Raw genomic sequence first — 27,929 nt, forward strand, 5'->3', positions numbered from 1 at the left:
TTTCAAAAAAGTAAAAACAAAAGGCGGAAGCCAATTGTCCATCTATTACCTCTCAAATCCGATACAAAGACAAACACTTGACTAGTGCATCACATTATACCTCAAAAGTGCGAAACCGCTTGTATAGAAGTGTACCAAGATGATTCCTTGGCTAAATGAAATGTATGAAAGAAGAACATTTGTAAACAATATCCAGCCTCCTCAAAAAGAGATGTATCTAGTGATGTGGCATTATTGTTCATTAAAATTTGTATTTAACAATGTGCAAGGGCTTCAAAAGGGATAATGTATTGGCTCCGGTTGCATGGCTTTTTGCACAAGCTCGCTCTGCTCCTTCACATGCACCTGGTAGAAACCAGTGGCTGTTGCAGCAGATGGAGCACGCCCAACATACTTGATATCCTCTACAGATCCTCTTTCCAGTGCTTTCATGGCAGTGCAAAGGCGGGGTGCAATATAGTTGTATGCACCCATGTTCATTGGCTCTTCCTGGCACCAAACAATTTCGGCATCTAGAAGAAACAAGAAAAATAACAGTGTCAATTACAGATCTCTGTAATGGCCATATAGAGAAAGCTGTAAATGCCAAAAAAGAATTCAAGTGTAATTACCCCAAGTAAACCAACCAATGGCAATCTCCCTAATAGTGAACCGTCATGTTTATTAAACTAAAGATTTAACAAAGAAGCTATCATGTATTAATGTTGGAAAATTAGGTAACATAATACTAATCGACTATCTCATTTTATGGCAAAAAATATATATGATCATTGAAGGAAGGAAATGTCCTTATGCCTTGTGCTTTTTATCTCACTATAAATTTGGAGACATACTTGGATATCGTTTTAGTTCACGCTGGATGAGATCGTAGGGGAATGGACACAGCTGCTCCACCCTACATATGGCAACGTCCTTGGCACCAATCTTTTTGCGTTCTTCATCGAGCTCATAATAAACCTGCAAGCAAAAGTTTCAAATGTTAAAAAAGAAAAGAAGAAAAAAAAAAAAGCTCTTCTAGCTCTTCAGAGCGGAACCAAAATTTAAAGAAAATACATGAGAAGACTAGAAAGAAATCATAACGCAGAATATACCTTTCCAGAGCAAAGAACCAGACGTCTGATACCCTCTTCAAGATCAGAATGGTCATTCTGATCCTTTATCAAACGCTTAAATCTGGTTCCCTGTTTGTCAAATCCAGGGTGGCCTTGGACATCATCAAACTCGGACAAATTTGATTTGCAGTCCTTGTGACGAAGTAGGTTTTTGGGAGCCATCACAATGAGGGGCTTCCGGAAGTCCCTGTGTAGCTGGGACATGAAACAAGAAAACATGAGAAAATGAAGACGTCATTTACAAGCTGGAGATCATTTCAAGAAGCAGTAAATCAATTGCACTCACCTGACGGCGCAAGACATGGAAGTAATTAGCAGGGGTTGTAACATTTACAACCTGCCAGTTACATTCCTGAATCTGCTTCCGGAGAGTTGGTTCCATTTCAGGAATCACACAAGGGTTGTCATCACTCATCTGCCATAATATACACAGTTACATTAGTTCTGATTCAATACTCACCAGGATAATGCAGATCACGGAATTAAATGACACATAGCTGAAGAGCCCATAAATCAAACAAACAAGTGTTTTATTGCCAAACAAGAGAATCAAAATGATTGCACTGATATGAAAACCACATTGTCAATTTTCATTAGAATTAACTCATGCAAGGCTAGATATAACTAGACTGAAACTGTTTCAACATATCCCATGGACAACCTTCAATAAAATCCCACACTGGATTACTGGATCAATGCTCACATGAAGAGTAGAAATGCAAGACAGAATAGATATGCAAGTATACTTCTCAAAATATAGGTACCATCAGTTCCAAGTTTCTAACCAGACTAACATAACGAAGGAATAAAACAGGATAGGATCAATCATTAATGTATATCTAAAGCAAATACAAATTCTTTGCCAGGTAATACCTGAAGGAAGCGTTCCAATCGTGCACTTGAATGTTCAGGACCCTGACCATCATATCCATGTGGTAGAAGCACCACAAGCCCAGTTTGACGCAACCACTTTGATTCTCCACTACTCAGGAACTGATCAAATATCACTTGAGCCCCATTAGAAAAGTCACCAAACTGAGCTTCCCAGATTACCAGAGAATTGGGACTTTCCATTGAGTAACCCAATTCAAATCCAAGAACACCAAACTCTGAGAGAGAACTGTAGAAAAGAATACGCTGTTCTTGTTATCACTAATAAATGGCATCTGTATTTAATATATTTTTTTTGTATCTCAATCACCATATGGTACAGTCTGCGATCTTCTCGAGAAAGTATAAAAATACCTTTTGTCACTAAAACACTTCTTTAAGAAATTATCAACTAGGATTTCAGTTCACTCCTTTCCTTTTTAAAAGAATTCGTCATCAAGATGGATTGCCCTTATGCGGTCAACAAAAGAAATTGCATTGCTTAATGGTACGTTTATGGTTCTTTATCTTTTTCTTAATAAATCTTTCGGAATTTTCTCTTTTTTGTTCTCTCTCACTGGTAAATAGGGTGCCGAGAAGTTACACAGTTGAAACATGTAATAGTACCTGTTACTGACGGTAAACATCTCCTCATTTTGGTTCATGATAACATGATCCAGAGGGCAATACTTCTCCCCAGTTTCTTGATCATGAATTACTGAATGCCGGTGACTGAATGTACCTCTTTCAACATCCTGACCACTCAATCGGACATGATTACCTTCCACAAGCAAAGTGGCGAAAGCAAGAGCTTCTGCAACTGCCCAGTCAATTCCTTCCCCAGTTTCAATCATTTGTGCACGTTGTTCATAAACCTTCTTTACAGCTCTGTGTGGCTTAAAATTATCTGGAATAGTAGTGATTGCTTTTCCAACATTCTTCAAGATCTCAGGCTGCACCCTGCATGATAGGAAAATATTTTTGAGTATAAAAATGCTCAAGTCAGAGGCAGCAACTACATTCAAAAATGGTAAGCCTGCTGGTATACCCGGTATTTCTGATACGTGAAAGCTGTTCAGGTGACTTAAACCCAGCCCAGTGAGATGAAAGCCAATCTCTTCTTTTAGGAACATAATCTTTGCTGGCCAAGAATTCTTCATTGAGGATTGTAATGACCTTCTCTTGTATTCTGCTAATATCCTCTTCACCCACCTGTCCAGATTCTAAGAGCTTGTTTTTGTAAATCTGAAGGGATGAGGGATGATTTCGGATGACCTGTTCACCCAATCATATCAGAAGTGTGAAATGTTCGCATGCACATCTGAAGATAGAAACTAAAGAGATGCAACTGAAGGAAATCAGAAATAAAGCCATCACGACAAAATAAAGAGCCTCGCACAATGGGGAAAAAGTTGATTGCATACCTAACAGAGAAACAAGTACTAGCTGACTCGGACAGCAGGAAGGGAAAAAGAGAATGGAGGGAGGTACATTAAGTTCAAATGCTGAACATTGAAGTGCTAACCTGATACATTTTGGGCTGTGTGAAAGATGGTTCATCAATCTCATTATGTCCAAATCGACGGTAACAGACTAAATCAACCACAACATCCGAATGGAAAGTCTGGCGCCACTCAGCTGCAAGTTCACAGGCATGAACAACTGCCTCTACATCATCTCCATTTACATGGAAAATAGGGGCATTTAAAGCCTTGGCAACATCAGTGCAATACTGTGAAGATCTGCCTGCCGTTGGATCAGTGGTAAAAGCAACTTGGTTATTCACCACAATGTGTATAGTCCCACCAGTCGAGTAGTTCGGCAGTGCACTAAGATGTAGAGTTTCGTAGACTACACCTTGTCCAGCAAAACTACCATCACCATGAATCAAAATTCCCATATTTTTTATCCTATCCTCATCATTGGAGTAATATTGTTTAGCTCTAGTCTTTCCAACAACAACAGGATCTACAGCTTCCAAGTGACTAGGATTTGCCACCAAAGACAAATGAATTCTCTTCCCACCTCTGGTTGGACGATCATAAGAAGTTCCCAAGTGATACTTGACATCACCAGTTCCTGTGTAGAGACCAACTTCATCTACAGGCTTTGTGCCGCCACTGAACTCACTAAATATTTGACGTAGTGGCTTCCGAACAACATTACCAAGAACATTTAATCTTCCTCTATGAGGCATTCCAATAACTATGCTCTCAACCCCGAGATCTGCTGACCTATCAAACATCTCCTTCATGCCAGGAATCAGAGTCTCCCCACCTTCAAGCCCAAACCTCTTAGCTGTAGTCCACTTGGTGGCCAAGAAGTTCTCAAATTGCGTACTCCATATTAGCCTATCAAGAATAACTTCACGACGCTGACGATTGTATTGCATAGGAGTCGGGGTTTCGATCTTGTCTCTCAACCAGTTACATTTATCACGATCTGCAATGTGCATATACTCGTAGCCAATGCTCCCACAATATGCCTGCTCCAAGCGCGTCAATATGGACCTAAGAGTCTGCACTGGACGGTTTTCAGACAAAAACCCAGACATTCTCCACACTCCCAAGAAGAATTCTCTATCAAGGTCAGCTTCTGCGAACCCATAAAGAGCTGGATCCAAATCCTCTGGAATTTCTCTTTCTTCCAACCCCAATGGGTCCAACTTAGCCTTCATATGACCATTAACCTGGTAAGCCCTCACAAGCAACAGCAAACGCATACTCTCCTGAATTGTCTGACCTGAAATTCCAGGCGATGTGGCTGCCTGGCCGACAAAATTCCTGAAGAAATTGTCCCATGACTCGTCCACACTACTGGGGTCGGCTTCCCAAGCACGCTGTAGCTCCTCCAAGTAAACACTACTGGTTCCATCTAAGAAGCTATCGGTTAACCTAGAGAGGGGCACGGGACGAGGGACAGGTGCTGCCTGCGCCTTCGACTTAAAGACAGTGGTATGGAAATATCTATTCTGAGAAGGAACAACTCTTGTTCTAACTGTGTATGATCCACTCTGAGATAAAGTCCTTCTAATGGCAAGCCTTGCCACACTAGCACCAGCTCTAAACCATGCCATAGCTATCAGAGCACACTAACTAAAATTCGCCAATTTGTCAAAAATTATACCTCCCCTGATCAATCCTCAAACATAGATGCATGTATTTTCTTCTAAAGAAATTTAAGACCTGTTCAATAAAGGTATAATAAGTATAAGGGAAAAGATATAACAATACTGTTAAATCACCTAACATATAAAAGAAAAAGATCTTCAAAATTCTCTAACTAAAAAGAACTAACTCGATGCATGATACATATACAGAAACAAAAAGTCACTTGATTCTACTAATTCCCAAAAGAAAAAAAAAAAAAAAAAAGCGAAAACATAAGGTATCAAGTATCAATTCCAAATCAAAATATAAAGATCAGTCAGATTAAGAAACACCCGGAAGAATCAGCACAGACAAGGAGATAATGATCATAGAAATGAAATCAATAAAATTAATAAATCCCAACACTTTCACAAACCCAAAAAATGGAAACCAGAAATAGCATTTTTAAAGGTTTTAAACTAAGTCTTCCAAGCAACAAAATATAATCAAAATCAAGAATCAAGAATCAAACTAGACAACTAAACATAATAAGGAAAAAAAAAAAAAAGAGATCACATACTAAATCAGATGGAAGAACATAAATTAAATTAAGAAATGCAAGAATGTTAGTATGATCGAGCTGGAGTAGTGAGATTTGAGAAATGAAACATACAAAAAAAGACAAAAGTTAAAAACATCATACTATAAAAGGAGTGTTTGGGATGTTAAAAAAGGAAAAAAGAAAGTGTTTGGAGAGATAGAAAAGAAAAGAAAACTTACCGGTCAGAACGGAGAGAGTGAGAGAAAGAGAGAATGGTAGAAAGAAAGAAAGAAAGAAAAAAAAAAACCTAATCGCTGATAAGCGATGCGGTGGCGACTGTCTTAAATCTAACCGTTGTGAGCTCTTTTATCTTATTCTTTCCTTCTTTTTTCCCACGTTCTCGAACCTAAGAATTATTGAATTTCTTATTCTAAAAAAAAAAAAAGAATTATTCTTATTGAGTTTTTCTTTATTATTATTCTTTTGTTATTTATTCTATTATTCTTATTATTTGGGTGTTTATTTTTGACTTTTTGGTGTTAGAACTGGACCTGGCCACAACCTGGCAAACCGGAGTCGAGTCAGACAGCGGTTTCAAATTGTGAGTAAAGGGAGGGGCCGATCAAAAGTCGATTCTATTTTTAACCGTGAACCAGCTCGGAACTAGAATGAACCTTTGTTGATAGTAATTATTAACCTAATAAATTAGCATGTTTATTCTTTTTTAAAAACATCAAATTAAAGTATAACTTCTTAAAATCTTAATTTAATTGGAATAAAACTGCAAGTCGACCGAAATTAAAATTAAAATGAGAACTATTTTATTTAGAATCATGAACTAGTTTGAATATAATCTAACCAATTATATAAGAAAAATAATTTTGGACTGATTTCAACCCGAGTTGAACCGTCGGCCAGTCTAGTTAAAACTTTGAGGTTATTAGTCAATCCGGTTCAACCGCAATCCAAAAGAAAAAAATATTATGTTGTATTAGAAAACCAAATAAGCAAAGCCAATTATAATCTCTACCATCTTAAGGGTTTTAGCTAACTAGTGGGTCACATTGTAAAAATAATAAATTAAAATCTCCTTAAAGGAATTTAAACTATTATAAAATATAAAGTAAAGTTCTATTTGTAAATTTATAAAATAAAACCATATATTCTTACATTAGAATGTAAAATTAAGTGATCATTTTTTTCATTGCAATTTTTTATTTACTTTTTAAATATTTGTGTTTACTTAATTTGTCATAAGCTTATAACTCAAATTAATTTTATGTCATTATTAAGTTTAGATTGTATTTATAGGTTTTTTCCAATGCCAAAAGAAAGTTTGAAATATAATATTAAAGCACATTTGAAACTAAAATATATCTTTTTCTAAAATATTATTTTATATCTATTATGAATATTAATTGATTAATTTTAAATGTAGTTTTAAACATTTTTTTTAGAAGAAAATTGCAGTTTAATCATTAATCTTGGAGTTGAACTTCGTGGATCAATGATCGAGTTGGTCTTAATAGCTGATATTGCTATTAATTCGAATTCTCAAATTTTAAGAGAGTATTTGATTTAGAGGTATATTACAGCTCATACATGCATAGTTATTTCTTATTAAACAATTATGTCTTAAGAATCAGCAGTTGATAGTTAATTTAAATGGTGTTTGGTTCAGAAGTTTGATACATGTGATAGTTGTTTCTCATTAAACAACTATATTAAAGCGTTTTGGTAAAAATTTAAGAAATAACAAGTGATAGCTGATTTAGGACATATTTGATTAATGCAACTGGTAACTGATGGCTGATAGTTGGTAGCTGATGGCTGACAAAGTATACTGTTTGATAAAATTTTATTAGTGGTTGTTGTTAGTATATTAAATGATAATTGAGGATATAATTTATCATTAAATATATTTATTTTATTTTATGATATAAATTAATATAAATAATTTATAATTAAAAATATTATAATTAATTTCTTAGCTCAATTTTATTTATTATTAAAAATATTTATAAAAATTATTTTAAAAGTAAAAATTTAAATTTAAATTATACTAATAAAAATTTTAATTTCAAATATCATAATTATAAATATTATAATTATTTAACTATTAAAAATAATTTTAAAATAATAATGATTTATTATAAAATATAAAAATTTAATTATATGAGATCAACTTAAAATAAGTTATTAATAAATTTTAATAAGAATAATAGTGTCTAAATAAAAAAAATTAGTTATCAATTAATGAAAAAAACTTTAAAATAAAGATGATACAGTCAAAAGCATATTTATGAATCTTCATTCAATGATTTTTTATTTTTACTTTATTAGATTTGTTTAAAAAAAATCTCCGGAATCAATTTATGGTCTTAAAAAGTTACCGAGTACAAGCCGGTGATTGACAGAAGAATTCTCTTTCTTATTATATATATTTCTTGATTGTTATTTTTATATTCTATCTTTTATATTAAAACCATTGAATGAAATATTCATATACTTTCTATTATGATATTCGTAATTAATTTTAGTATAATATTTAATAGTATTAATAAACTTCAATTAAAATGTTTTTTTTCTTATTTCAAAAAAAGAAAATTTGTTCTTATTTTCTTAAAATAGTTTTTCTGCCAAAATACTTTGGAGTTGATATGCAATCCTTGAGAATGGCTCATCATTAGGTTGCTACAAGTATAACTGTAAAACCCTAAAACAATTTCAAAGGACAATGTTTAGTTCGAAAGGTTGTTCATTTATAACTAGACGAAAATTATCCATTTTTTTTGTTAAAATGGAAAACTATGCATAATTATTAAACCGCATAAAAATTATTATTCTATTATTTAGGATTAGAGCGTATTGTATGAAATAGTTTAATAAAAAAAATAGACATTTTTGTCTATCACTTGGGAAAAAAATTAAAATTAAATAAATTAATTTTAAGTAAACAATTAAAAATACTTATGTAGTTTTTATTTTTACGTAAGCTTAATATAAAAATAAAGTTTTTATTATTTAAATATATATATATATATATATATATATATATATATATATATATATATATATATTAAGAAAGTGGGACTCGAATCAATGATGCTTTATGTTTAGTTGGTTTAGCTTTATCAGTACAATGATGCTTTAGAGTTGTTCTGTTCTATAGCAGCAAGTCATTTGTAAAATGACAATCTTTAGAATTAGACTGATTTAGACTTTAGGGTAAAAATTAATACAAATTATGGACCTCAAAATTGACACATTTTCTTTTTAATTAATAGCACAAACAGAGATGGATTGCAGACATGGCACACTTCTTTACAAGAAAACTATGATAATTCTTTATATTTCTTAGACATTCTGAGAAGAAAAAGAAGCTTCAAATTTCCAATGTTTTTATGAAAAGTTTGTTTACAAATTTTTTATTTGCTATTTAAAATAAGGGTTTTAAATTAGAAGGCTGAATATATAATTGGTGTAACCAGAAACTAAATTATAATTTTGAATTTTCTTTGAAGGTGACAGGGAAACAAAAGAATATATATATGTGGGAAGTTTGACATTTTGACATTACATATGCATATACATATATTTTTCTTAATTACAATACAAACATTTTTGTGTTCAGAACATCTCTTAAAATAAATGTATTTGGAATGCTTAAATCAGGAATATGACAATAAGCTAGAACAAGTTGGACAAATCCAATAATACAGAACCTGAACTTCATCTTCTTTCCATGATAAGCTGCAGCAAGTTGAGAATTTATTAACCTAAATGGCCATGGAAGAGAAACCTGCCAAGGGAAAGAAAGTAGGAAGAATGACCATGTTTCATGCTTTTGACCTTCCATTCCACCTTCAGAGGAGCCAAAAAGAAGAAGAAGAAAAACAAGAAAGTTATTGACCTTTGACAAGGAAATATAAAGTATTCATTTTGAAACATTGACCTTTCAACTCTATAAAAGATCATCAACAGGGAAATTTGTTTACCCAGATATATAGATTCTTATCTCAATGCATCTGTTATTCAAACAGATTTATGAATGACAGATCTTTTTTTTTTTTTTTTTTCAGTTTATGGGTGAGTATTATGAAAGCCACCAATGTTATTTTAGACAATGAAAAACAAATCTGGTACTACCACCCTTAGTTCTAATTTTCTCAAGGAAATCCATTGTATTCTTATTAATTGTCCATGGTGCCATCATAGTTTGTCTCTTCCCTGTTTTCTCTATATTGAGAATTGTCTTGTTCTGGTTATTCAGCTGCTACATGTCTTCCTCTTGTTGCTCCCAAATGATCTTTGATATCAATTATGATATTGTTGTTAGACTGAATATCATAGAGGCAACTTAAATTTATAATAGAGAATAATTAGGAATAGTAAAAATAACATTCATTTAATGTTGTAGTATTTATAGTATTTCAAGAGGTATGAAATTCACTATTAAATAAAGAAATTTTTTATCTAATCCCAGCGTATATTTATACAATAAATTGACACATTTTTATTAATTTTAAATAATATAATTTATTTCAATTACCAATATAATAAATAGTTTTCTAATTTACTCTGATTCTAAAAAATAGTATATTAATTATATTTTAATATTAAATTAACTAATAGATAGTCTCCTGATCAGATAGAGATACTAATTTTATCATAAGAAATAGCATATTAATTATTTTTTAATATTATATTGACTAATAAATTAATTTTATAATTAGATAATATTTCTAATTCTATAAAATAATATCTTAAACTATATTTTTAATATTATATTTAACAATAAATTAATTTTTAATTATATAATAAATTTTAAATTTTAAAAATAGTAATATCAATTATATTGATATATTAATTTGTATAATTAATATACTATTTCTTATGATAGAATTAGTATCGCTATCTAATTAGTAAACTATCTATTAGTTAATTTAATATTAAAATATAATTAATATGTTATTTTTTAGAATTAGAGTCAATGTTTAATTAGGAATGTGACTTATGAATTAATAAATTAATAGAAAAAAAACTATAAAATTATGAAACTAGTGAGTTTATTTCAGAAGATCAAATATGAAAAACAAGTTAAACAACAAATCTAGAAATAATATCAATCTATTAATACCAAAGTAAATAAAAAATAAACTTAAAAATAACATACTAGAAGGTAAATAATAGCATGATAAAAAATAAATCAAAGATGTTGATTTTTTTATAAAAATAAATAAAAAGATACTTACTAGAAAATTATAGCATAACAAAAAAAAATTAAAAACCATGTTCTTTGAAACAAAAAATGTTGATATATAGTAAAAATAAAATAAAGATAAACAAAAAAAATAATATAACTGATTTGTTGCAAAAATAAACAAAAATGGTTGAATTGTTAAAAAGAAAAACATATGTGAAAATAAACTATAACATAATAAAAAAAAATTAACCAAAAACTATATGCTTTGAAACAAAAATATTGATTTATAGCAAAAAAAATAAAAAATAAATCAAACATAAAAAAAATAAAAAAAAAAACATCAAAAACCAAATATAAAATATACGTGGCATGCAATATGACTCATGATATTCATCCGACCGTTTTCATCTTTTGATGTGAATAATATACTAAAAGGCCACATGACATGCATGCAAAATATCACATTAAATACACTTAACTAAAATGCTACATATGGCATGCTTATAAATAAATTTTTATTTGTTATCATAGCCATCCTATCATTGGTGTCACTATTTTAAAGATTTTTGTTTCGATATGTATATTTATTTTTGACACATAAAGTTTTTATTTTGTAAGATTATGGTAAAATAAATTTAAATTAATATTATATTAAAAATAATCTTTTGAATAATTTTTTATATATTTATAAAAGTTAGTCGTTTACCCGTCTGCTTCTACGGTAGCCGTAATTATTTTGATTATAAATAATACTATAAATTGAATTTATATATAAAATTAAATAGATTAATAATAAATTTAAAAATAGTAATAAATTAAATATTTTTAACGTCTCTATTAGTTTTTTATATTTTAAAATTTTATTAATACAATAATATAATAAATTTAATAAATTAATAGAAAAAATATAAAATTATGCATAAATCCGAACTCTAGGTGTCAATAATAAGTACACGTATGAAAAGTATAAATTATATGTGTCAGAATATAGTAACATATGTGAAAAAATATTTATTAGACCATATACATATTAATATTTTTTTTAGTCATTTACATGTACTAAAATGTTCATTTTCCATATGTATAATATCTATTAGATATAATATTTTATAATAATTAATTTTTTTATATTTAGATATTCATTATCTGTGAACTTAATATTCATTGCGGTTAATGATCATATCCATTTTGTTTCATATACTATTCATTATGGTAATATTAATGCTCATTATCTAGTACTGCAATGTTCATTGTCTATAAATATAATATTTATTGATATTTTTAAATAAAAATATTGATTATTTATGAAAGTTTTCATTGCTTTTGATGCATATTGAAATTTTTTTTATTATTGATATAAGCATTCATCATATATAAACATAATATTAATTAGTTTGTCAATAGATATTCATCATTGATGAAAGTCATATTCACCAATTCATTCAAACCAGCATATATAATATATAGGTATAACGTAAATCGTTCTTGTACAATTGGTAAATAAAAAAAATGTCCATCTAAAATTATACTACAAATATTTATATTGTGATACATATCTTTTCAACAAAAATAAAATTAACAATAATTGACATCTAACGTTTAAACAATGCACATTCAACACATGTTTAATGAATATAAATTAATGAATATTTCGTATAAATTTAATGAACATAAAATAATTTTCTAAAGCATTTGCATCAATGTCAACGTCAGGGTTTGATACACATGTATATGTGAATTAGACCACATATCTCTTTCAACTTTTTTTTTTTTTTTTTTTTTTTTTTTTTTTTTATGTTTCATGGCCTTCAACCAAACATGGAATTACTTTTCTTTTCATAATTTGACAAAACAAAATCACCCTATAAAATTTCTAAATTAATAAAAAAATTAATGCAAAAACTAGTTAGGTTTGCTTCTCAGTTTATCATTTCAAGTTTGATTTTCATGATTGATACACTATTTTGAATTAAAGTGCACACTCCTTAAGAAGTTCAATTCAATGCCCTGGATTTAACCTAAAAATAAAATAAAATTTATGTTAAATTCAAACTAGTGAATATATATTGTGAGAATTTATTGTCAAAAATTCTTTTAGTTGGGAAAAATTGTTAGTTTTCAGTTTCTGATAATTTCAAGTAAAAGTCCTCATTGTATGCCAACTTATTAAAAAGAACAATTAAGTATCAAGTGTCAAAATCAATTGTGGGCACTCACATGTTACCAATTACTTAAGACAAATATAAAGGTAAAAAGCAAGTCATAAGCTACATATGATGAGTATATCCAATTTCTGATGCCAAGGAGCACATAAATATAGTAGAGAAAACACCACTTTTATCAAGAATATCTTAGGTAGATTCCACAATTGCTTAATGTTTCCAAGAATAATTATTAATATGAAAGCCAAAAGAAAAGTGAACAAAAGAAAAGAGAAAATGCAAATAAAAAATTTGTGCTTCAAAGTATATACTTGGAAGATCCTCTACCCATTATTACAACTCCTACAAAAACCTAAACACCATGCCGTATGTTTCACCCTTCATGCCCTTGGAGGGTTGAAGGGACAGAGCATCCTCTCTATTGACAATATCCCTCTAATTTGGTCTCAGGTGCATATTCTTTCCCTGAATCCAGTACATGGGTTTGGTGGCCGTCGGCAGCCGCCACGGCGAAGGCGACAATTGAAGCAGTGAGGAATGAGGATGAGGAAGTCATAAATAGAAATAAGGTCATGATGGTTATTTTATACCATTAGGGCAACTATAATCCTTTGGCAATGCATTAGTATGAGTGTTTGCTTGATCACATGATTATGCTACCATGCTATTTTAATGGGAATATTATTCTATATCTCTTGTTTTCTTTTAACTTGATAGTGAGTATCTTTTACGTTATATTTTGAGATTATTTTCATTTTTGGAGTCTCTTTAAGTCTCTCCATCTAGCTAACTCTAACTGATTACAGTGTTATTATTATTATTCTTTGAATCAATCGAGATGGCTGATCAAAGGCAAATTTTAAGTTTTAGTTTCATTCCGCTGCTTGTCCCCTCCTAATTTGCCTAACGAAAATGATAGTTACAAATTCTGATGAAGAACTCTCTTTTGTTCGCTCTCTATGGTAGAGGTAGAAGCTAAATCACATTCATCCAGTGATATTTGAATGTCCATCAAGTTTAACCCACCATGACAAATGACAATATTTCGGCTTGTGTCATTCATGTCATGCTGTCTTTGAACTAAGAAAATGCAAAATTGTTGGGTACTTGTAGTTATGATTTGGTGCTCTGAGCTGGTGCTATCTTATTAGGATATCATAAAATGACATGGTGACTCATCTGCTGCCTTTCTCACCAATACAGTTTGATCCGTACAATTCAAATTGTACAAATTATAGAATATGTAATTATCGTCCTCGACTCCTAAAACTAAAATCTAAATTTAGCTCAGCATTGCTTTCTCTATTTCGAGAACAAAGAGATCAAGCCCTCTCTGCTGATTCTCCACGTTAAATGAGTTATCACCTCTTTATACAAAGTATGGTTAACACCCTGACACCTGTTATAGAACCCAGTTATCATTTTCTATATAAACAAATGGTTAACCCTTTGTATATCTCCTAATATAATAACCTTCCAATACACAAAAACAAAATAACAGAAACCCATAATATTAACCCGGCCAACATGATTTTCCTTTCAGGTTTTAAGTCAATTTGGCCATTCGCTCAACCATTTTAGCATGAAGCAATGCGTTATATACTATCGATCCAACAACTTTGCATTTCAGAAGCCATTACAAATGGAAATATGGCTGCAATCACAAGTCTGACATAACCACAAGATGTGGATTTCATAGTATAACTATAATCGAAGTCTAGATTGATGTTCATCCATTCACCGTGATAACCAAAGTCACTAATTTCAAATAAATGCGAGCTCCAGATGACTTCATCCTTTAAACTCATGCAGTCAAGAACATCCAATAGCTTTTTAGAACAAGCATAAATCAAATAGAACTAATCCTATGTAAAGAAGTTCAAAAGTACAACCAAAAACTCCTCCTAGGCAGAATAGTTTCTTTCTTAGTCAACCGGAAAAAAAAACAGCTTAGTAAAAGAACCCAAGCACTTTGCCACCAACATTCTTTCTTCTAGCTTCTTCATGGTCCATAATGCCAGCAGAAGTTGTCAACACAATATAACCAAACTGCAATAAGGCACCCATGCATTAGACAAAATGTACACAAACAGAGCCACTTCATCTAGCAAGATATAGTTAAGGCTGGCACAACATTAACTGGGGCAGAAGTGAGTTTTCCTGCTTGCATACACTATGGACAACATGGTCCTAATAGATTATATTTGCAGTCACAGTGAATTGATATTCATGGCACAAGAATCACTTTTAAAGCACAACTGTAACTAAAGGTTTCTTGGGCTAACCTGTCTAGATGGGAGCAATCTAGCAGTCCACCCTTCAATCTCCTTGACACCAATATCAAAACGAGGACTAATAACTCCACACTTGTTCAATCTCCCATTTAACTCGACCACAATTTTACCAGCCCTGTGATCATCAACATACTCGAACTCGCCAATGTAACCTACAGAACAAGACCAATATATAATCACCATAAATAATATAATTTCACAGTACATATCAAGGGAAAAGTGAAAATGAAGCAAATAAACAAATACCATGCTTCTGCATCACCAACAGAAACTTGATAATCACTTTTGAAGAAGGCCTAATCATGACCTGACGCTTCCCACGTTTTTCAGCATTGTACATGCTCTTGAGAGCATCATTCAAAACACTAACTCTCACCATAGTTACTGCCAATAAATAATTTATAAGTGTTAGTGACATCGAAAAACTTCACGTTCCAGTTTTGTAGATTTGACATTTGATTGAAAAGGTATAAAGTTTCACTGATCTAAATTAACAGAATTAATAGTTCCATACCACCGTGTAGAAGGGCCAATGCCAGACAAAACAAACAGATCATGAATAATTCAAGCTACTTTAAAGAATCATAAAAGAAGCAAGACATAAAACTCCAACAATTTTTTAATTTCTTACCGGTAAACCCTTTAATTTATTAATCACTGAGCTAAAAAATAGAACCAAAAGGCTTTTTTTTTTAATAAAAAAAAAAAAGAAAAGAAAGAAAAGGAAGAACAACGATTTCAACCTTACAACAGAATGTTGCACCCTAATCAAGAAATTATCCAATACTAAAAAGTGAGAAACCAAGATTTTGATACTCCAAATAATATCATCAAACAAACAAATAGATTCAAAAGAAATGGCTTTGAAGTGTCATATATGTATATAATGAGTAAAAAATACAATAAATATATCAATTGGATGTTATATATTTTGGGTAATCAAGAACAAACCCAGAAACAAGATTCAATCAAAGAATCAAAGTAACAGCAGAAGGATTGAATTGCAGAGTAATTACGTACAGCAGGCAAAAGCAGAGAAAGATCTGCAGAGGCGCCTCCAAGAAAGTTAGAAAAACACAAAACAGAGTTAGGGTTTTTGAGAGAAGTTTTCAGGAATGAAACCCTACTTTATATATAGTTTGGATTTTAGCAATATTATTACTATCAGAGACTTTTGCTCTGGTTTTTTCCCTAAGCCTTGGGCTTGGCCTTTACATAAGCCCAACGCTAAGAAGTTGTGTATTGTATATTATTACAATCCTAAAATAATCTCATAATTTTATTATAAGATTTAAACTCTTACGTCTAATTCTAAGCTGGTCTCATTTTACTATTAAATTAAGGCCTTAGACACATTATTCTATGTTTGGTTATTATTTCAATTAATTAGTTATTATTTAGTTACGATTTATTATTTTGCTCTCACTGATGTAATTGGTAAAGCAATAGACATGAATAAAATCTTGAAATCCTCCAATTGATTTTAACACAGGCAGCCACGCTGAATCGAGTGGACAGAATCATTTTCAGCAAGCGGGACTCAGGCTTTATCACTGGATCATGGATTGACCTTGCCTGAAAGCTTTACCAAAACTATATATTAAGTAGGGTTTCATTCCTGAAAACTTCTCTCAAAACCCTAACTCTATTTTGTGTTTTTCTAACTTTCTTGGAGGCGCCTCTGCAGATCTTTCTCTGCTTTTGCCTGCTGTACGTAATTACTCTTCAATTCAATCCTTCTGCTGTTACTTTGATTCTTTGATTGAATCTTGTTTCTGGGTTTGTTCTTGATTACCCAAAATATATAACATTCAATTGATATATTTATTGCATTTTTTACTCATTATATACATATATGACACTTCAAAGCCTTTTCTTTTTAATCTATTTGTTTGTTTGGTGATATTATTTGGGGTACCAAAATCTCGGTTTCTCACTTTTTAGTATTGGATAATTTCTTGATTAGGGTGCAACATTCTGTTGTAAGGTTGAAATCTTTGTTCTTCCTTTTCTTTCTTTCTTTTTTTCTTAAAAAAAAAAAAAAAAGCCTTTTGGTTCTATTTTTTAGCTCAGTGATTAATAGATTAAATGGTTTACTTATAAGAAATTAACAAATTGTTGGAGTTTTATGTCTTGCTTCTTTTATGATTCTTTAAAGTAGCTTGAATTATTCATGATCTGTTTGTTTTGTCTGGCATTGGCCCTTCTACACGGTGGTTATGGAACTATTAATTCTGTTAATTTAGATTAATAAATAGTTAAAAATCTTATTTTTATTAAATATCAAAACTAAACTATTTAAAAATGAATATTTTATTCATATTAATATCATTTGAATGGTTGATATAAACTCCATTGTTAACCTATAAAATTAATATGGTCTTTTTTCATTGATAAATAAACTTTTCAACTTTAGCATTTCTTATGTGGAGCTAATTGGTATCTAGATTATTTCGATATATTAAAATACGATTGTTTAGTTTAAATTTTTTTCTTAATATAATTTAATTATAAGGTATAATAAAAAAAAATAATAGAATGGTATTTTTAAGTAAATAGGTTTATTTTAAATTAATAGCTAAAATTAAATTATATAGTAATTTAATAATATATTTGTAAATAAAAATAGTTTTAGTATGTTTAAATTTACTTAAAATAAATTATATTAAAAAAATAAAATAAAATAAAGAAAGAATATTAATTAATTATTTTAAAATTAAAATTAATTTGTATTAAAAAGGAGATTTTATTTTAATTTAATAATAAAATTAATTTTGGATGAGTTTGATATTTAATAATAAATTTAATAATCAGATTATAAATTTAAATAACAAGTTTACTCTTTCAACTAAGATCGAGGAATAGTAGTTAATTTCATTAAAACTTAAAAGAGTTTTGACAGAATAAAATAATAAAGGGAGTAATTTATATAGCAGAATAACCTTAAGGATAAATAGTATTTAACCTTAAGGATTTTATGTGTTAATGTAAGTTGGGCTTTGTATATTTATAAGCAATAGCAGAAGAGAAAACCCAGCTTAAAATCAATTGATTTCATGGGCTAATTTTGTGTTTTTACTGTAATAATGTTATTTGTTAGTTTTTCTTATTTCTTTTTTAACATTTTTTTATCTATTAATCAGAAAAAGATAGTTAATGCCTGATGGAGTGAATTTTTAATTTCTCTGTGTTTTTGTTGTCGTGCTTATTCCAGTTCCACATTTTGGAGATTAACTACTCTGTCTATGGACTCATGTTTGTAGATCAAAAACCTTTTATTCTAACGGAAGATGCCACATAGAACACGGCCCTTGACAGCACTATTGGTGTTTACCGGACTCAATGTTTTCATGGTGTCAACTATTACTCCAGTGTATGATTTTGTTTGCTTTCTACCTTACTGGGAAAGAAGGGTATGTTCTTTTTTTCATTTTCTGGACTACAGCAACATAGTTCTCCATTACAAAGTAGTTCTATAGTATTGTTGAAGTTTTACTTTTCAAATCAAGGTAGCTATGCTAGTTGAATGGTTCATACCTGTATATTGTTTACCTCAAAATGAAAGGGTGATGTAACGTATAATCCAACATTGTAGTAAATACACAATCAAGAGAACTCAAAAATGGAAATGCTATAAGTTTGAGCAAATTTATCTTTTGTTGGCTTGCAGATCGGTGTAAATAAGCATAGAACACATTCCTAGTATGACAGGAATAGTTCTGCTGTTTATAATTTTTGTTCATTTATTTTACGTCCCCTTTTTGCTTTTTTTCAAATGTTCTCATAAGCAATGCCATTGATATGGGGTAGAAACAGAAACAGGTAAAATGACTCATGAATGAGATAGATCACCCATGAGGAGAAACCTCTATTCATTGATATTGGATAGAAACAGAAACAAGTAAAATAGCTTATCATAGGAGAAGGATAGATCTTGCTTATGCAAAGTCTGCAGTTAACTGAAGTATGAAGTATACAGCATTCTAGTAGAGGCTATAAATTTGGGGTCCTTTCTGCTGCTGGGAATTAAGTTCTGTGAGGAAGGTTCACATTGCATAATTCTCTTACAAGGTGAAGGGTTTTGTAATGGTTCAGGTGGAAATGGTAAGAAATGTGCAAATACAGTGAAGATCACATTTCAAAACTTTGTTTGAGACTCGTGCCAATATGGAATAGAAAGAGTATCCAAAACAAATAGGAGCATTGGATAGAATGAGAGTAGAGCTAGTACAGGACTAACGTGCACATGCACAAAAATAGTAGTCAATGTAATAGTACTGTTGTTTTGCTTTCATGAATGGTGTGCTGCATTTCTACTAAATTTTAGAACGTGCACAAATTTATTTTCAGCCCCTGTTTTTTCAATGAAATAGTAGCTGTTCTCTTTCTCTATGCATTCCAGAATATCATCCCCAGATTTAAAATATCAAAAGATTAACTAAGAAATGCCTTCTCTGACCAACTATGTTTGGCTATTTAATTGTTCTGCTTCTTGATCGTTTGTCTTGGGTGTTTCAGAGAGAGCGTCTCCGGCAGGAACGTGAAGCTGCTTTAACAAAGGGTTCTACATAAACAAGGATCTACCTTGTCAGAATTCTATAGCGATGGGTTCTAATTCAACGCTTAAACCTATAATGGTGTTGCCAGTCCTTTTTTCTTGAGCATTCAGAGAATAGAAGAAGCTAAGGATCCTCGTTATGTGTCTGAATCCTTTTCTCCATAGAGCATGAAATTTTTTATGATTATAGAATTCTTGCTCAAACACTGCGACAGATTCTTGGGCATTAGAAAACCATTTTTTTGCCTTGTAAAATTACCAGCTTTACGAGGGCTATAGTATAGTTCAGAAAATACCTTTTGGAGTATACAAATTGGTGATCCAGGAACTGCATTGCAGCTGGGAATTAAGTTCTGTGAGGAAGGTTCACATTGCATAATGCTCTTATAAGGTGAAGGGTTTCGTAATGGTTCGGGTGGAGGGGTAAGAAATCTGCAAATACTAGGAAGATCACATTTCAAAACTATGTTTGAGACTCGTGCCAATGTGGAATAGAAAGAGTATCCAAAACAAATAGGAGCATTGGATAGAATGAGAATAGAGCTAGTACAGGACTGATGTGCACATGCACAAAATAACAATCAATATAATAGTACTGGTGTTTTGCTAAATGAACTGAAGTGTTTTTGAAAATAATTTTCAAGAATATAAACTAAATGACTTTAGGGTTTCTTTTACATGTGTATTATATACTATATCTACACATATACTATATCTTTCTTTATGCTTTGATTTCCTTAAGTATACAACTTGCCAAAGGCATCCATCAACTCCACCTCTCTTTATATTTATTTTCAAGAAAATTTACTAACGTACAAGAAATAAATGCTATAACGAACACCTAATAACATTATAATAAAAGATATAATTGCACTACATATGACAACATCTTTAATATAGTATAATATATATAGAAACCATAAGCTTCTTAACGAAACTTGTGTAATTCAATTTGAATAAACCCTTTACATATTAATAGATAGTACCCGTATGTTATTTTCTTGCCTAGTTAGTTCCTTTGGCAAGTTGTATACTTAAGGAAATCAAAGCAAATTTAGTAACTTATAGTGAGGTGTTGATTAGCATTAATTGAATAACTTGTGCACTTTACTAATTCATGGTGATCAGTTTTGGCTAAAAAACATTTGTATCATCTTCATAAGATACAAGTTTTTAGCCTGACCATATACAACAATCTTAACTTGATACTAAAATTCAGCTAAGTGTCACGAATTTGACATTGAAGTATATATTATTTCAATCGATACAAGCGATTTGAATTTAAAACTTTTTTTATGGATATTTCTTTTTTACTTTTGAATTAGATATAGGGTATTAAAATATCAATGCTGGTTATAGCTATAATACAATATGCCTTTCCAGTGTACCAAGAAACATGCACATAATACATAGTGTTTGAAATAATATCTTCTCAACATATCAAAATTATTACTTAAAATATGACATTATATCATATGAGAATTCAGGGTGCAAAATGTTAAAACATATAGTATTTCCCTTACTAAAAGAATCATAAGTTTTATTACCTTTATGTTTCTTGTTTTTTTGTATTTCCTTTCAAAATTGTATAAAATTAGGCAACAACACATGGGTTTTAGTTACCATGTGTAACTAAATGCTGGTTTTGTGCCTAGAAAGACTTGGACATAGAAAAAGAAAGAAGTGAAAGCAAATCATGACACAAAATGGAGTTTAATAGAGTATGAGAAGGATTGCAATTTTGATAGTGAAATTAGTTAAATAATCTGGTCACTGCATAAAAGAGAAGGATATGCATGGTAGTGAAAAGGTGAAGAGGCAAATGACCCAAGATTGGTTATGAATTTAGAGCCACTAATTTCATCCACATAATCTAAATTTAAGGCCATAATTGAAGAGACCCCTTTTTTTTCCTTTTCTTATAAGAAAGAAAAAACATGTTTACATCTTGAATTCAACTATATATTGGCCAAAAAGAGAACAATTAAAAAATTAAATGAGCATGCACCAAGTCAATATCTAGATTAAAGTATTAATGGAATGGTCAGAACGCACCAAAAATTAAGCTCATAGAGATGGGTATTATCAAGGAATTGACTACTAACTGTGGACTGATACCTATCTTTAGGTGAATGACAGCCTCCACAATTAAATTTCTCAATAAAAACCTATGCGTGTGAATAAGTTTGATTTTTTTATTTTTTTTAGTTCATTGAGGCTAATAGTTGTATCACTATTATATTGATGGATATATAATCGATTCGAACTTGAGACGTTTTCAATCTTTATAAATAAAGTTTATATTAATTACGTCGCTTTCTGATTAACGAATAAATTTATATACAATATGGGTTCTATATGTAAAACAAAACTATGCAAGAATTCGAAATGATTACTGATGATATTGTTACGTGGTATACGTTAGGCAACAGACAAAGAAAGAATTGAAAAAGATACATATACATATATCATTCATATTTTCTTTCTTCTATGAGCAAAATATGAAAATTAATCATCACATGAAATAGCATAGGCATAACAGAAAAAAAAAAAAAAAAAAAAGGAAGTCTAAAGAAAGGGAAAGAATGATAAACTGCATAACTTCCTATCGTCAAAAATAATACTTTAAATTAATTATATAAAAACATAAATGTATATATATATAAAGTTACGTCTAAGTAAGCTCCACCATAAGGCCATTATACTTTGATAGCTATAGACAACATATATATACACACTTGCCATTTTGCTTTGCTTAGTGCAATCAGCATCCTTTCCCTCTTCATGGTTAGTCAGCAAATTAACAATATATATGTGGCAGCAGTGTTTGATATATGATTCTTATTTAATTGTGATGTGAAAACTGATTGCTGATTATGCAGTTTTCTTTTGATACTGAAAACTGGTTTTAGTTAGTGAAGTCCCCAGACTTTTTATATTATACAAGACGTGTTGGTATTCTACAGTTTATATACATCACTATATATATGTATTAGACACAACATATCCCTTTGCATAAAAAATACATTCCAAAGAAGAAGAAGAAGAAGAGAGGAAGTACGAAGAATATATATATATAGAGACAAGGCTATGGCATTTTCAGCTGCTAATGATTTTTATGGGAAAGCAAAGCCATTTTTGGCTGTGATTCTTTTACAATTTGGGTATGCAGGCCTGTCAATAATTTCCAAGTTTGCTCTAAATCAGGGGATGAGCCAACATGTATTAGTTGTGTATAGGCATGCTGTTGCCACCATTGTCATTACTCCCTTTGCCATTCTTTTTGATAGGTTAACTCTCTCTCTCTCTCTATCTCTATCTCTCTTTTACTGCATGCATGTATGGTTTTCATTATTTTCATGCAATTTTATAATACTTTTGTTTGTATCATCCAGGAAAGTGAGGCCAAAGATGACAATCTCAATCTTTCTTAAGATACTAATGATGGGCTTATTGGAGTAAGAATCTTATATATCATGTTTAAACATGTGTAATAATCAAGCCTAGATATTTGATAAATATATAAATATGTGCAGGCCAACAATTGACCAGAACTTGTATTATACTGGCATGAAGTATACAACAGCAACTTTTGCTGCTACAATGTGCAATATTCTTCCTGCTTTTGCATTTATTATGGCTTGGATCTTAAGGTAAATCAAATACATGTATATGTATATATACATATTATACTTACATAAAAAAAATATATACAATATATAAATTGATTTGATTTAATTTGCTTTTATGTAGGCTTGAGAAGGTTAACCTAAAGAGAGTGCATAGCCAGGCAAAGTTGTTGGGAACAATTGTTACAGTTGGAGGAGCAATGATAATGACTTTAGTTAAAGGGGCAAAGTTAAATTTGCCATGGACAGAAGGATATAATGATATCCAAGGATCTTCCAGTGCACCAACCATGCAAGACACCATCAAGGGTGCTTCTTTGATTGGAGTAGGCTGCATTTGTTGGTCTGCTTTCATCATCCTTCAAGTAATTATAAACTATTTCCACCTTTTAATTAATATCTCTATTTCCCCATTTCTTTTCTTCTTTTTTTTCCTGAAAACAACCAAAAATAGCTAAATTGTGTGCAAAATTATTTTCCCATATGATTTATTCTGGTGTAACCCAATATATAACTTAATTGAACAAAAGCATGCAAAGAATATTAGTTGGTCATTGCTGACATTATTATATTAATTAATTTAGCCATTTGTGTTATACTTCAACACTTAATTCTAACCGCAAGATTTTCATGACTGGTTTGTAGGCAATTACGCTAAAAACATACCCAGCTGAGCTCTCTCTAACAGCTTTTATATGTCTGATGGGAACTATTGAAGGCACCATATTTGCTGTTATAATGGAAAGGGGAAATCCTTCAGCTTGGTCTATACACTTTGATACTAAGTTATTAGCTTGTGTATATAGCGTAAGTAATTAATTAATGCTTGCAAGATTTTATTTCTTTGACATTTTTTAACAGTTTTACTTAGGAAAGTAATTAAGGCCATCAATTTCATTTTGTTTCATGTAAATTAAGATTAAATTACTATGGATGCAGGGAGTAATTTGTTCAGGAGTTGCTTATTATGTTCAAGGAGTCATAATGAAATCCAAAGGCCCTGTTTTTGTGACTGCCTTCAATCCTTTATGCATGATCATTGTTACAATTTTAGGCTCCTTTGTCTTGTCAGAGATTGTGTATTTTGGAAGGTAAGCATCTCTCTCTCTCCCACCCTCTATTTAATTTGTTATATTTCTTAAATGCAAAATGGGTAGTATGGAAATTTGTAATTAGAGAATTTTGTTAATAATTAAGGGCAATAGGGCTATAACAATAATAATAATTAATAAGTTACTGATATTTTTAGACTTTCCTTGAATTATTTTTGTTTTGTTTTGTTATAGGGTTCTTGGGGCACTTGTCATTGTTATAGGCTTATACTTAGTATTGTGGGGTAAGAGCAAGGATCAGTCTCCTTCAACCTCAAACAATGATGATAAGGTAGAAGTAACTACTTCAGAAATGGATACTATGAATGAAAGAATTGGAGCTTCAGATCAAGACTTTGTTGCCATTGACCTTAACAAAGTGAGACCTACCAATGAATCCATTTGAAGGAATTTCAAAGTTAAAAGCAACAAATATTGCATGGAATTAGAACTTTCTGTTCTAACTATCTCTCATGCCATAGTGTATGATATAATTTCTAAATGTGTTATTGTCTTCTGTTTCATTTTTTCTTTCACCTCCTTGAGAAAAGCAGAGAGTTTTAGGCAAGAGAGCTTTATCATATATATATATATATATATATATGATAGTTCTTTTTTCTTTTATTTATCTTTTGCGTACATCCGTAATGAATTAAAGAAATCATTAAGTTGGTTTTTATTTATATCTTTTGTGGACACCATTGTTCATATCTATAATTTAATTAGTGACCCTAATTACTCCACATTTAGATCTTAGTGGAGATCTTTTCCATTGTAATTAGTGGACAAAAACTATTGAATAATCAATACCACCAAGTTTTTCCATGTACATGAGGCAAAGAAATGAGAGAATTTCAATAAAATTATATTGGGCTTCATATTAAAAAAATATAGATTTATTATGAAAAAAGAAACACAAATACAATTTATTTAAACTGATTAATTTAATATAATAACTTTCAAATTCTGTCATTCCAAGTGATAGATCAAATACTTAATTTTTCTCTCATTCAACTATTACATGTTAAAATTTGCAAATGTATTCGTTTGTATAACACTACTCTTACATTATTCGAGAGCATACATGAATTAAACACAACAAAAGATAAAGAGTTTTCTTTTGGTAAAAAAAGAATATATGAAACAACAAAAGAAAAGAGAAGTTAAATGGTACAAAAGTGGTCTGTTCACATACGACTTGAAGGGGAGAAAAATAAGTCAAAAATAGAGGTACATAAAGAAAAGATAATCTTTTTAATAGATCAATAGGGATATATATATATATATACCTTTCACATCTCACCAACATGTTTGGAAAGGTGACTTAAAATGGTAACACCAAAGGCACAACACAACATAATAAGTCAGGGAATTGGCCATGCATGAGATTACCAACAACCTGAATCCGTTGTTCAATGAGCCAAACTGTAGTCTTAATTGCCCTTATTAATTGACCTTTTTTAAAAAGAAAAAAAAATGAATTATAAAGAAATTTGAATGAGAATTTTTATTCAGTCGAGCTCTCTGGCTCATGATGAGTTTTGCATCAAACCAAATAAAACGTAAATGTCAGTAAAAGATTTTGGCACCAATCAAACTGAACAGTAGTTAGCAGAAATCAAATCAAGGCATCAAAGAAAAATAAATAGCTAATGCCACCAAATCCAAAGACATGATGATAGTGGGAAACTAACTCATTGCTTCACTGCTGCATAAGAAGCAATTTGACATCTTAGATTTTGCCCCACATTTTCAGGATCCTACATGTCCAAGCCTGCGTCTCAATCCAAGAATCCATCCAGTCGCATGATATCAAGAGAAATAAATGGTTTTAATTTAACTTTTAATCCATGTCACACGTTTCTTTCTTTCCTTTTAGTGCCATCACCACAAGCAAGAGGATGTAAAATTAGCTTCCCAACTTGTTGCATTCTAGTTTGACGCAATAATATATAGATTAGTCATGCAAAGAGAGTGAGACAAGTGGAACAAGGTTAGTTCATATTGTTAATTAAGAATTCAAGTGTGGAGGATGGCCATTGATAGTGGAGAACCTGAAATTACCACCTAGCTAAGTAGAACATAATGGAGGTCGACTTCATGAGTAATAAATCGATCACTAAAAGATATTTCACCATACTTGACTTTTTTCCATCTCTGTCAAGATAATGTTGCTAAGCTGCTTCTTCTACTAACAAAAGTTTACCATCTTAAACTCCAAATCAGCATCCCTATATAATCTTTAACTTGTTTGTGTGTGCGCCGCATGTGAGCGCACTCGCAAGAACAATGCTTGGCTAGACCATATTCGTTTTGATAATGATTGAACTAACTAAAGCAGTCAATTTCACTTGTCAATGAGGGTTATACTCAACCTATACCTGGTAAAAGTCCAGCATGAAAACACAAGAATGTGGTGCCAAATATAAATCTATACCAAGAATCTAATATCAGTGCTGTCACTAAAGCAAAAGAGAAGGATGCATCTGCCAGAAAGATAGAAACAAAAAAAGGATAACTGCTCAGTATTTGGAAAACGCCATACAATTTTCCGAACATAATTTGATTTCTAAGGATGTTTATGAGCTAAACCATGTTCTAATGTAACTAAAATTGAAAAGATATCATGTGTGCTTCTATCCTAGCTGATATTAAACTAGCATATCAATACTAGCCATATAAACCAAAAGAAGAAGCACAAGAAATTACACTCCTAATTGTGTTCCCATTAGTAGGTACTACAGGGTTGATACAGTAGCCTACAGCAGACTTGTTCCTGCAAAAGGTTGTGGGTACAATTTCCCTTCCCTTCCCTTCCCATGTGCGAAAGAAAGTCAACCTAGTTAAAACAGAATATTGTCAACTTTGCTGCAGACTTGAGCTGGGACTAGCCCACTCAAAACTAAGCATGTATCCATAATGTTCATACACAGGGTTCTGCACATAAAGAAGGCGACTACACACCTCACTAAATTATGACAGCAATCAGCACAAGGATATTGGTAACTCAATGAATATCTAGTTTTCATACCCTCTATGGTCAATGCATTAAAAAATATGCAAGCAATCTTTCTTTAACCTGCAACACAAGCTGTTCTCTCCATGGAGTTCAACCCTGATTTTTGAACTCTTGGAGTTCTAGATATCTCCACAAAACTCATTCAATCTATCAACTATGTGCAGTTAAGCGATTGCTCATCTCTTTTTCAAATTAAATTGTAAGTTCAGGCTATAGTAAACAAGATCAGTATTCCTCTCCAAAGGGGCTTTGGCCAGGACTTAAATTAAGCTCCTTCTGCCGCCTAAAGTAACATGGAGAAGGCAAATCTAATGAAATGCACATACATGATAACAACTCAAAATTCAAAAAGTTGAAC

The 27,929-nt window shown here is 30.9% G+C and overlaps 4 protein-coding genes across 4 annotated transcripts; 2 read left to right on the top strand and 2 right to left on the bottom strand.

Moving 5' to 3' along the window:
* On the bottom strand, nucleotides 1-6,005 carry LOC8265989 (2-oxoglutarate dehydrogenase, mitochondrial). The gene is made up of 9 exons (XM_002528419.4): nucleotides 5,852-6,005; nucleotides 3,508-5,167; nucleotides 3,031-3,257; nucleotides 2,610-2,942; nucleotides 1,986-2,232; nucleotides 1,399-1,527; nucleotides 1,092-1,307; nucleotides 834-957; nucleotides 1-512 (listed from the first exon to the last, which is right to left on the bottom strand). The coding sequence occupies exons 2-9, from the start codon at nucleotides 5,056-5,058 to the stop codon at nucleotides 274-276; spliced, it is 3,066 nt and encodes a 1,021-aa protein (XP_002528465.1). The 5' UTR covers nucleotides 5,059-5,167; nucleotides 5,852-6,005; the 3' UTR covers nucleotides 1-273.
* An 8,644-nt stretch (nucleotides 6,006-14,649) lies between these two features.
* On the bottom strand, nucleotides 14,650-16,436 carry LOC8265990 (40S ribosomal protein S15a-1). Its single transcript, XM_002528420.4, has 4 exons — nucleotides 16,295-16,436; nucleotides 15,521-15,658; nucleotides 15,266-15,426; nucleotides 14,650-15,029 (listed from the first exon to the last, which is right to left on the bottom strand). Exons 2-4 carry the CDS (start codon nucleotides 15,651-15,653, stop codon nucleotides 14,931-14,933), a joined length of 393 nt encoding a protein of 130 aa, XP_002528466.1. The 5' UTR covers nucleotides 15,654-15,658; nucleotides 16,295-16,436; the 3' UTR covers nucleotides 14,650-14,930.
* Nucleotides 16,437-16,588: 152 nt separating this feature from the next.
* Nucleotides 16,589-20,509, top strand: LOC107262000. The gene is made up of 3 exons (XM_015724920.2): nucleotides 16,589-16,984; nucleotides 18,538-18,687; nucleotides 19,793-20,509. Exons 2-3 carry the CDS (start codon nucleotides 18,565-18,567, stop codon nucleotides 19,844-19,846), a joined length of 177 nt encoding a protein of 58 aa, XP_015580406.1. The 5' UTR covers nucleotides 16,589-16,984; nucleotides 18,538-18,564; the 3' UTR covers nucleotides 19,847-20,509.
* A 2,053-nt stretch (nucleotides 20,510-22,562) lies between these two features.
* On the top strand, nucleotides 22,563-25,235 carry LOC8265991 (WAT1-related protein At2g39510). The gene is made up of 7 exons (XM_002528421.4): nucleotides 22,563-23,122; nucleotides 23,228-23,290; nucleotides 23,369-23,485; nucleotides 23,586-23,826; nucleotides 24,107-24,268; nucleotides 24,401-24,552; nucleotides 24,748-25,235. The coding sequence occupies exons 1-7, from the start codon at nucleotides 22,923-22,925 to the stop codon at nucleotides 24,956-24,958; spliced, it is 1,146 nt and encodes a 381-aa protein (XP_002528467.1). The 5' UTR covers nucleotides 22,563-22,922; the 3' UTR covers nucleotides 24,959-25,235.
* The last annotated feature ends 2,694 nt before the right edge of the window (nucleotides 25,236-27,929 follow it).

Source organism: Ricinus communis, chromosome 6 (assembly GCF_019578655.1).
Source record: "Ricinus communis isolate WT05 ecotype wild-type chromosome 6, ASM1957865v1, whole genome shotgun sequence".
Taxonomy (NCBI): domain Eukaryota; kingdom Viridiplantae; phylum Streptophyta; class Magnoliopsida; order Malpighiales; family Euphorbiaceae; genus Ricinus; species Ricinus communis.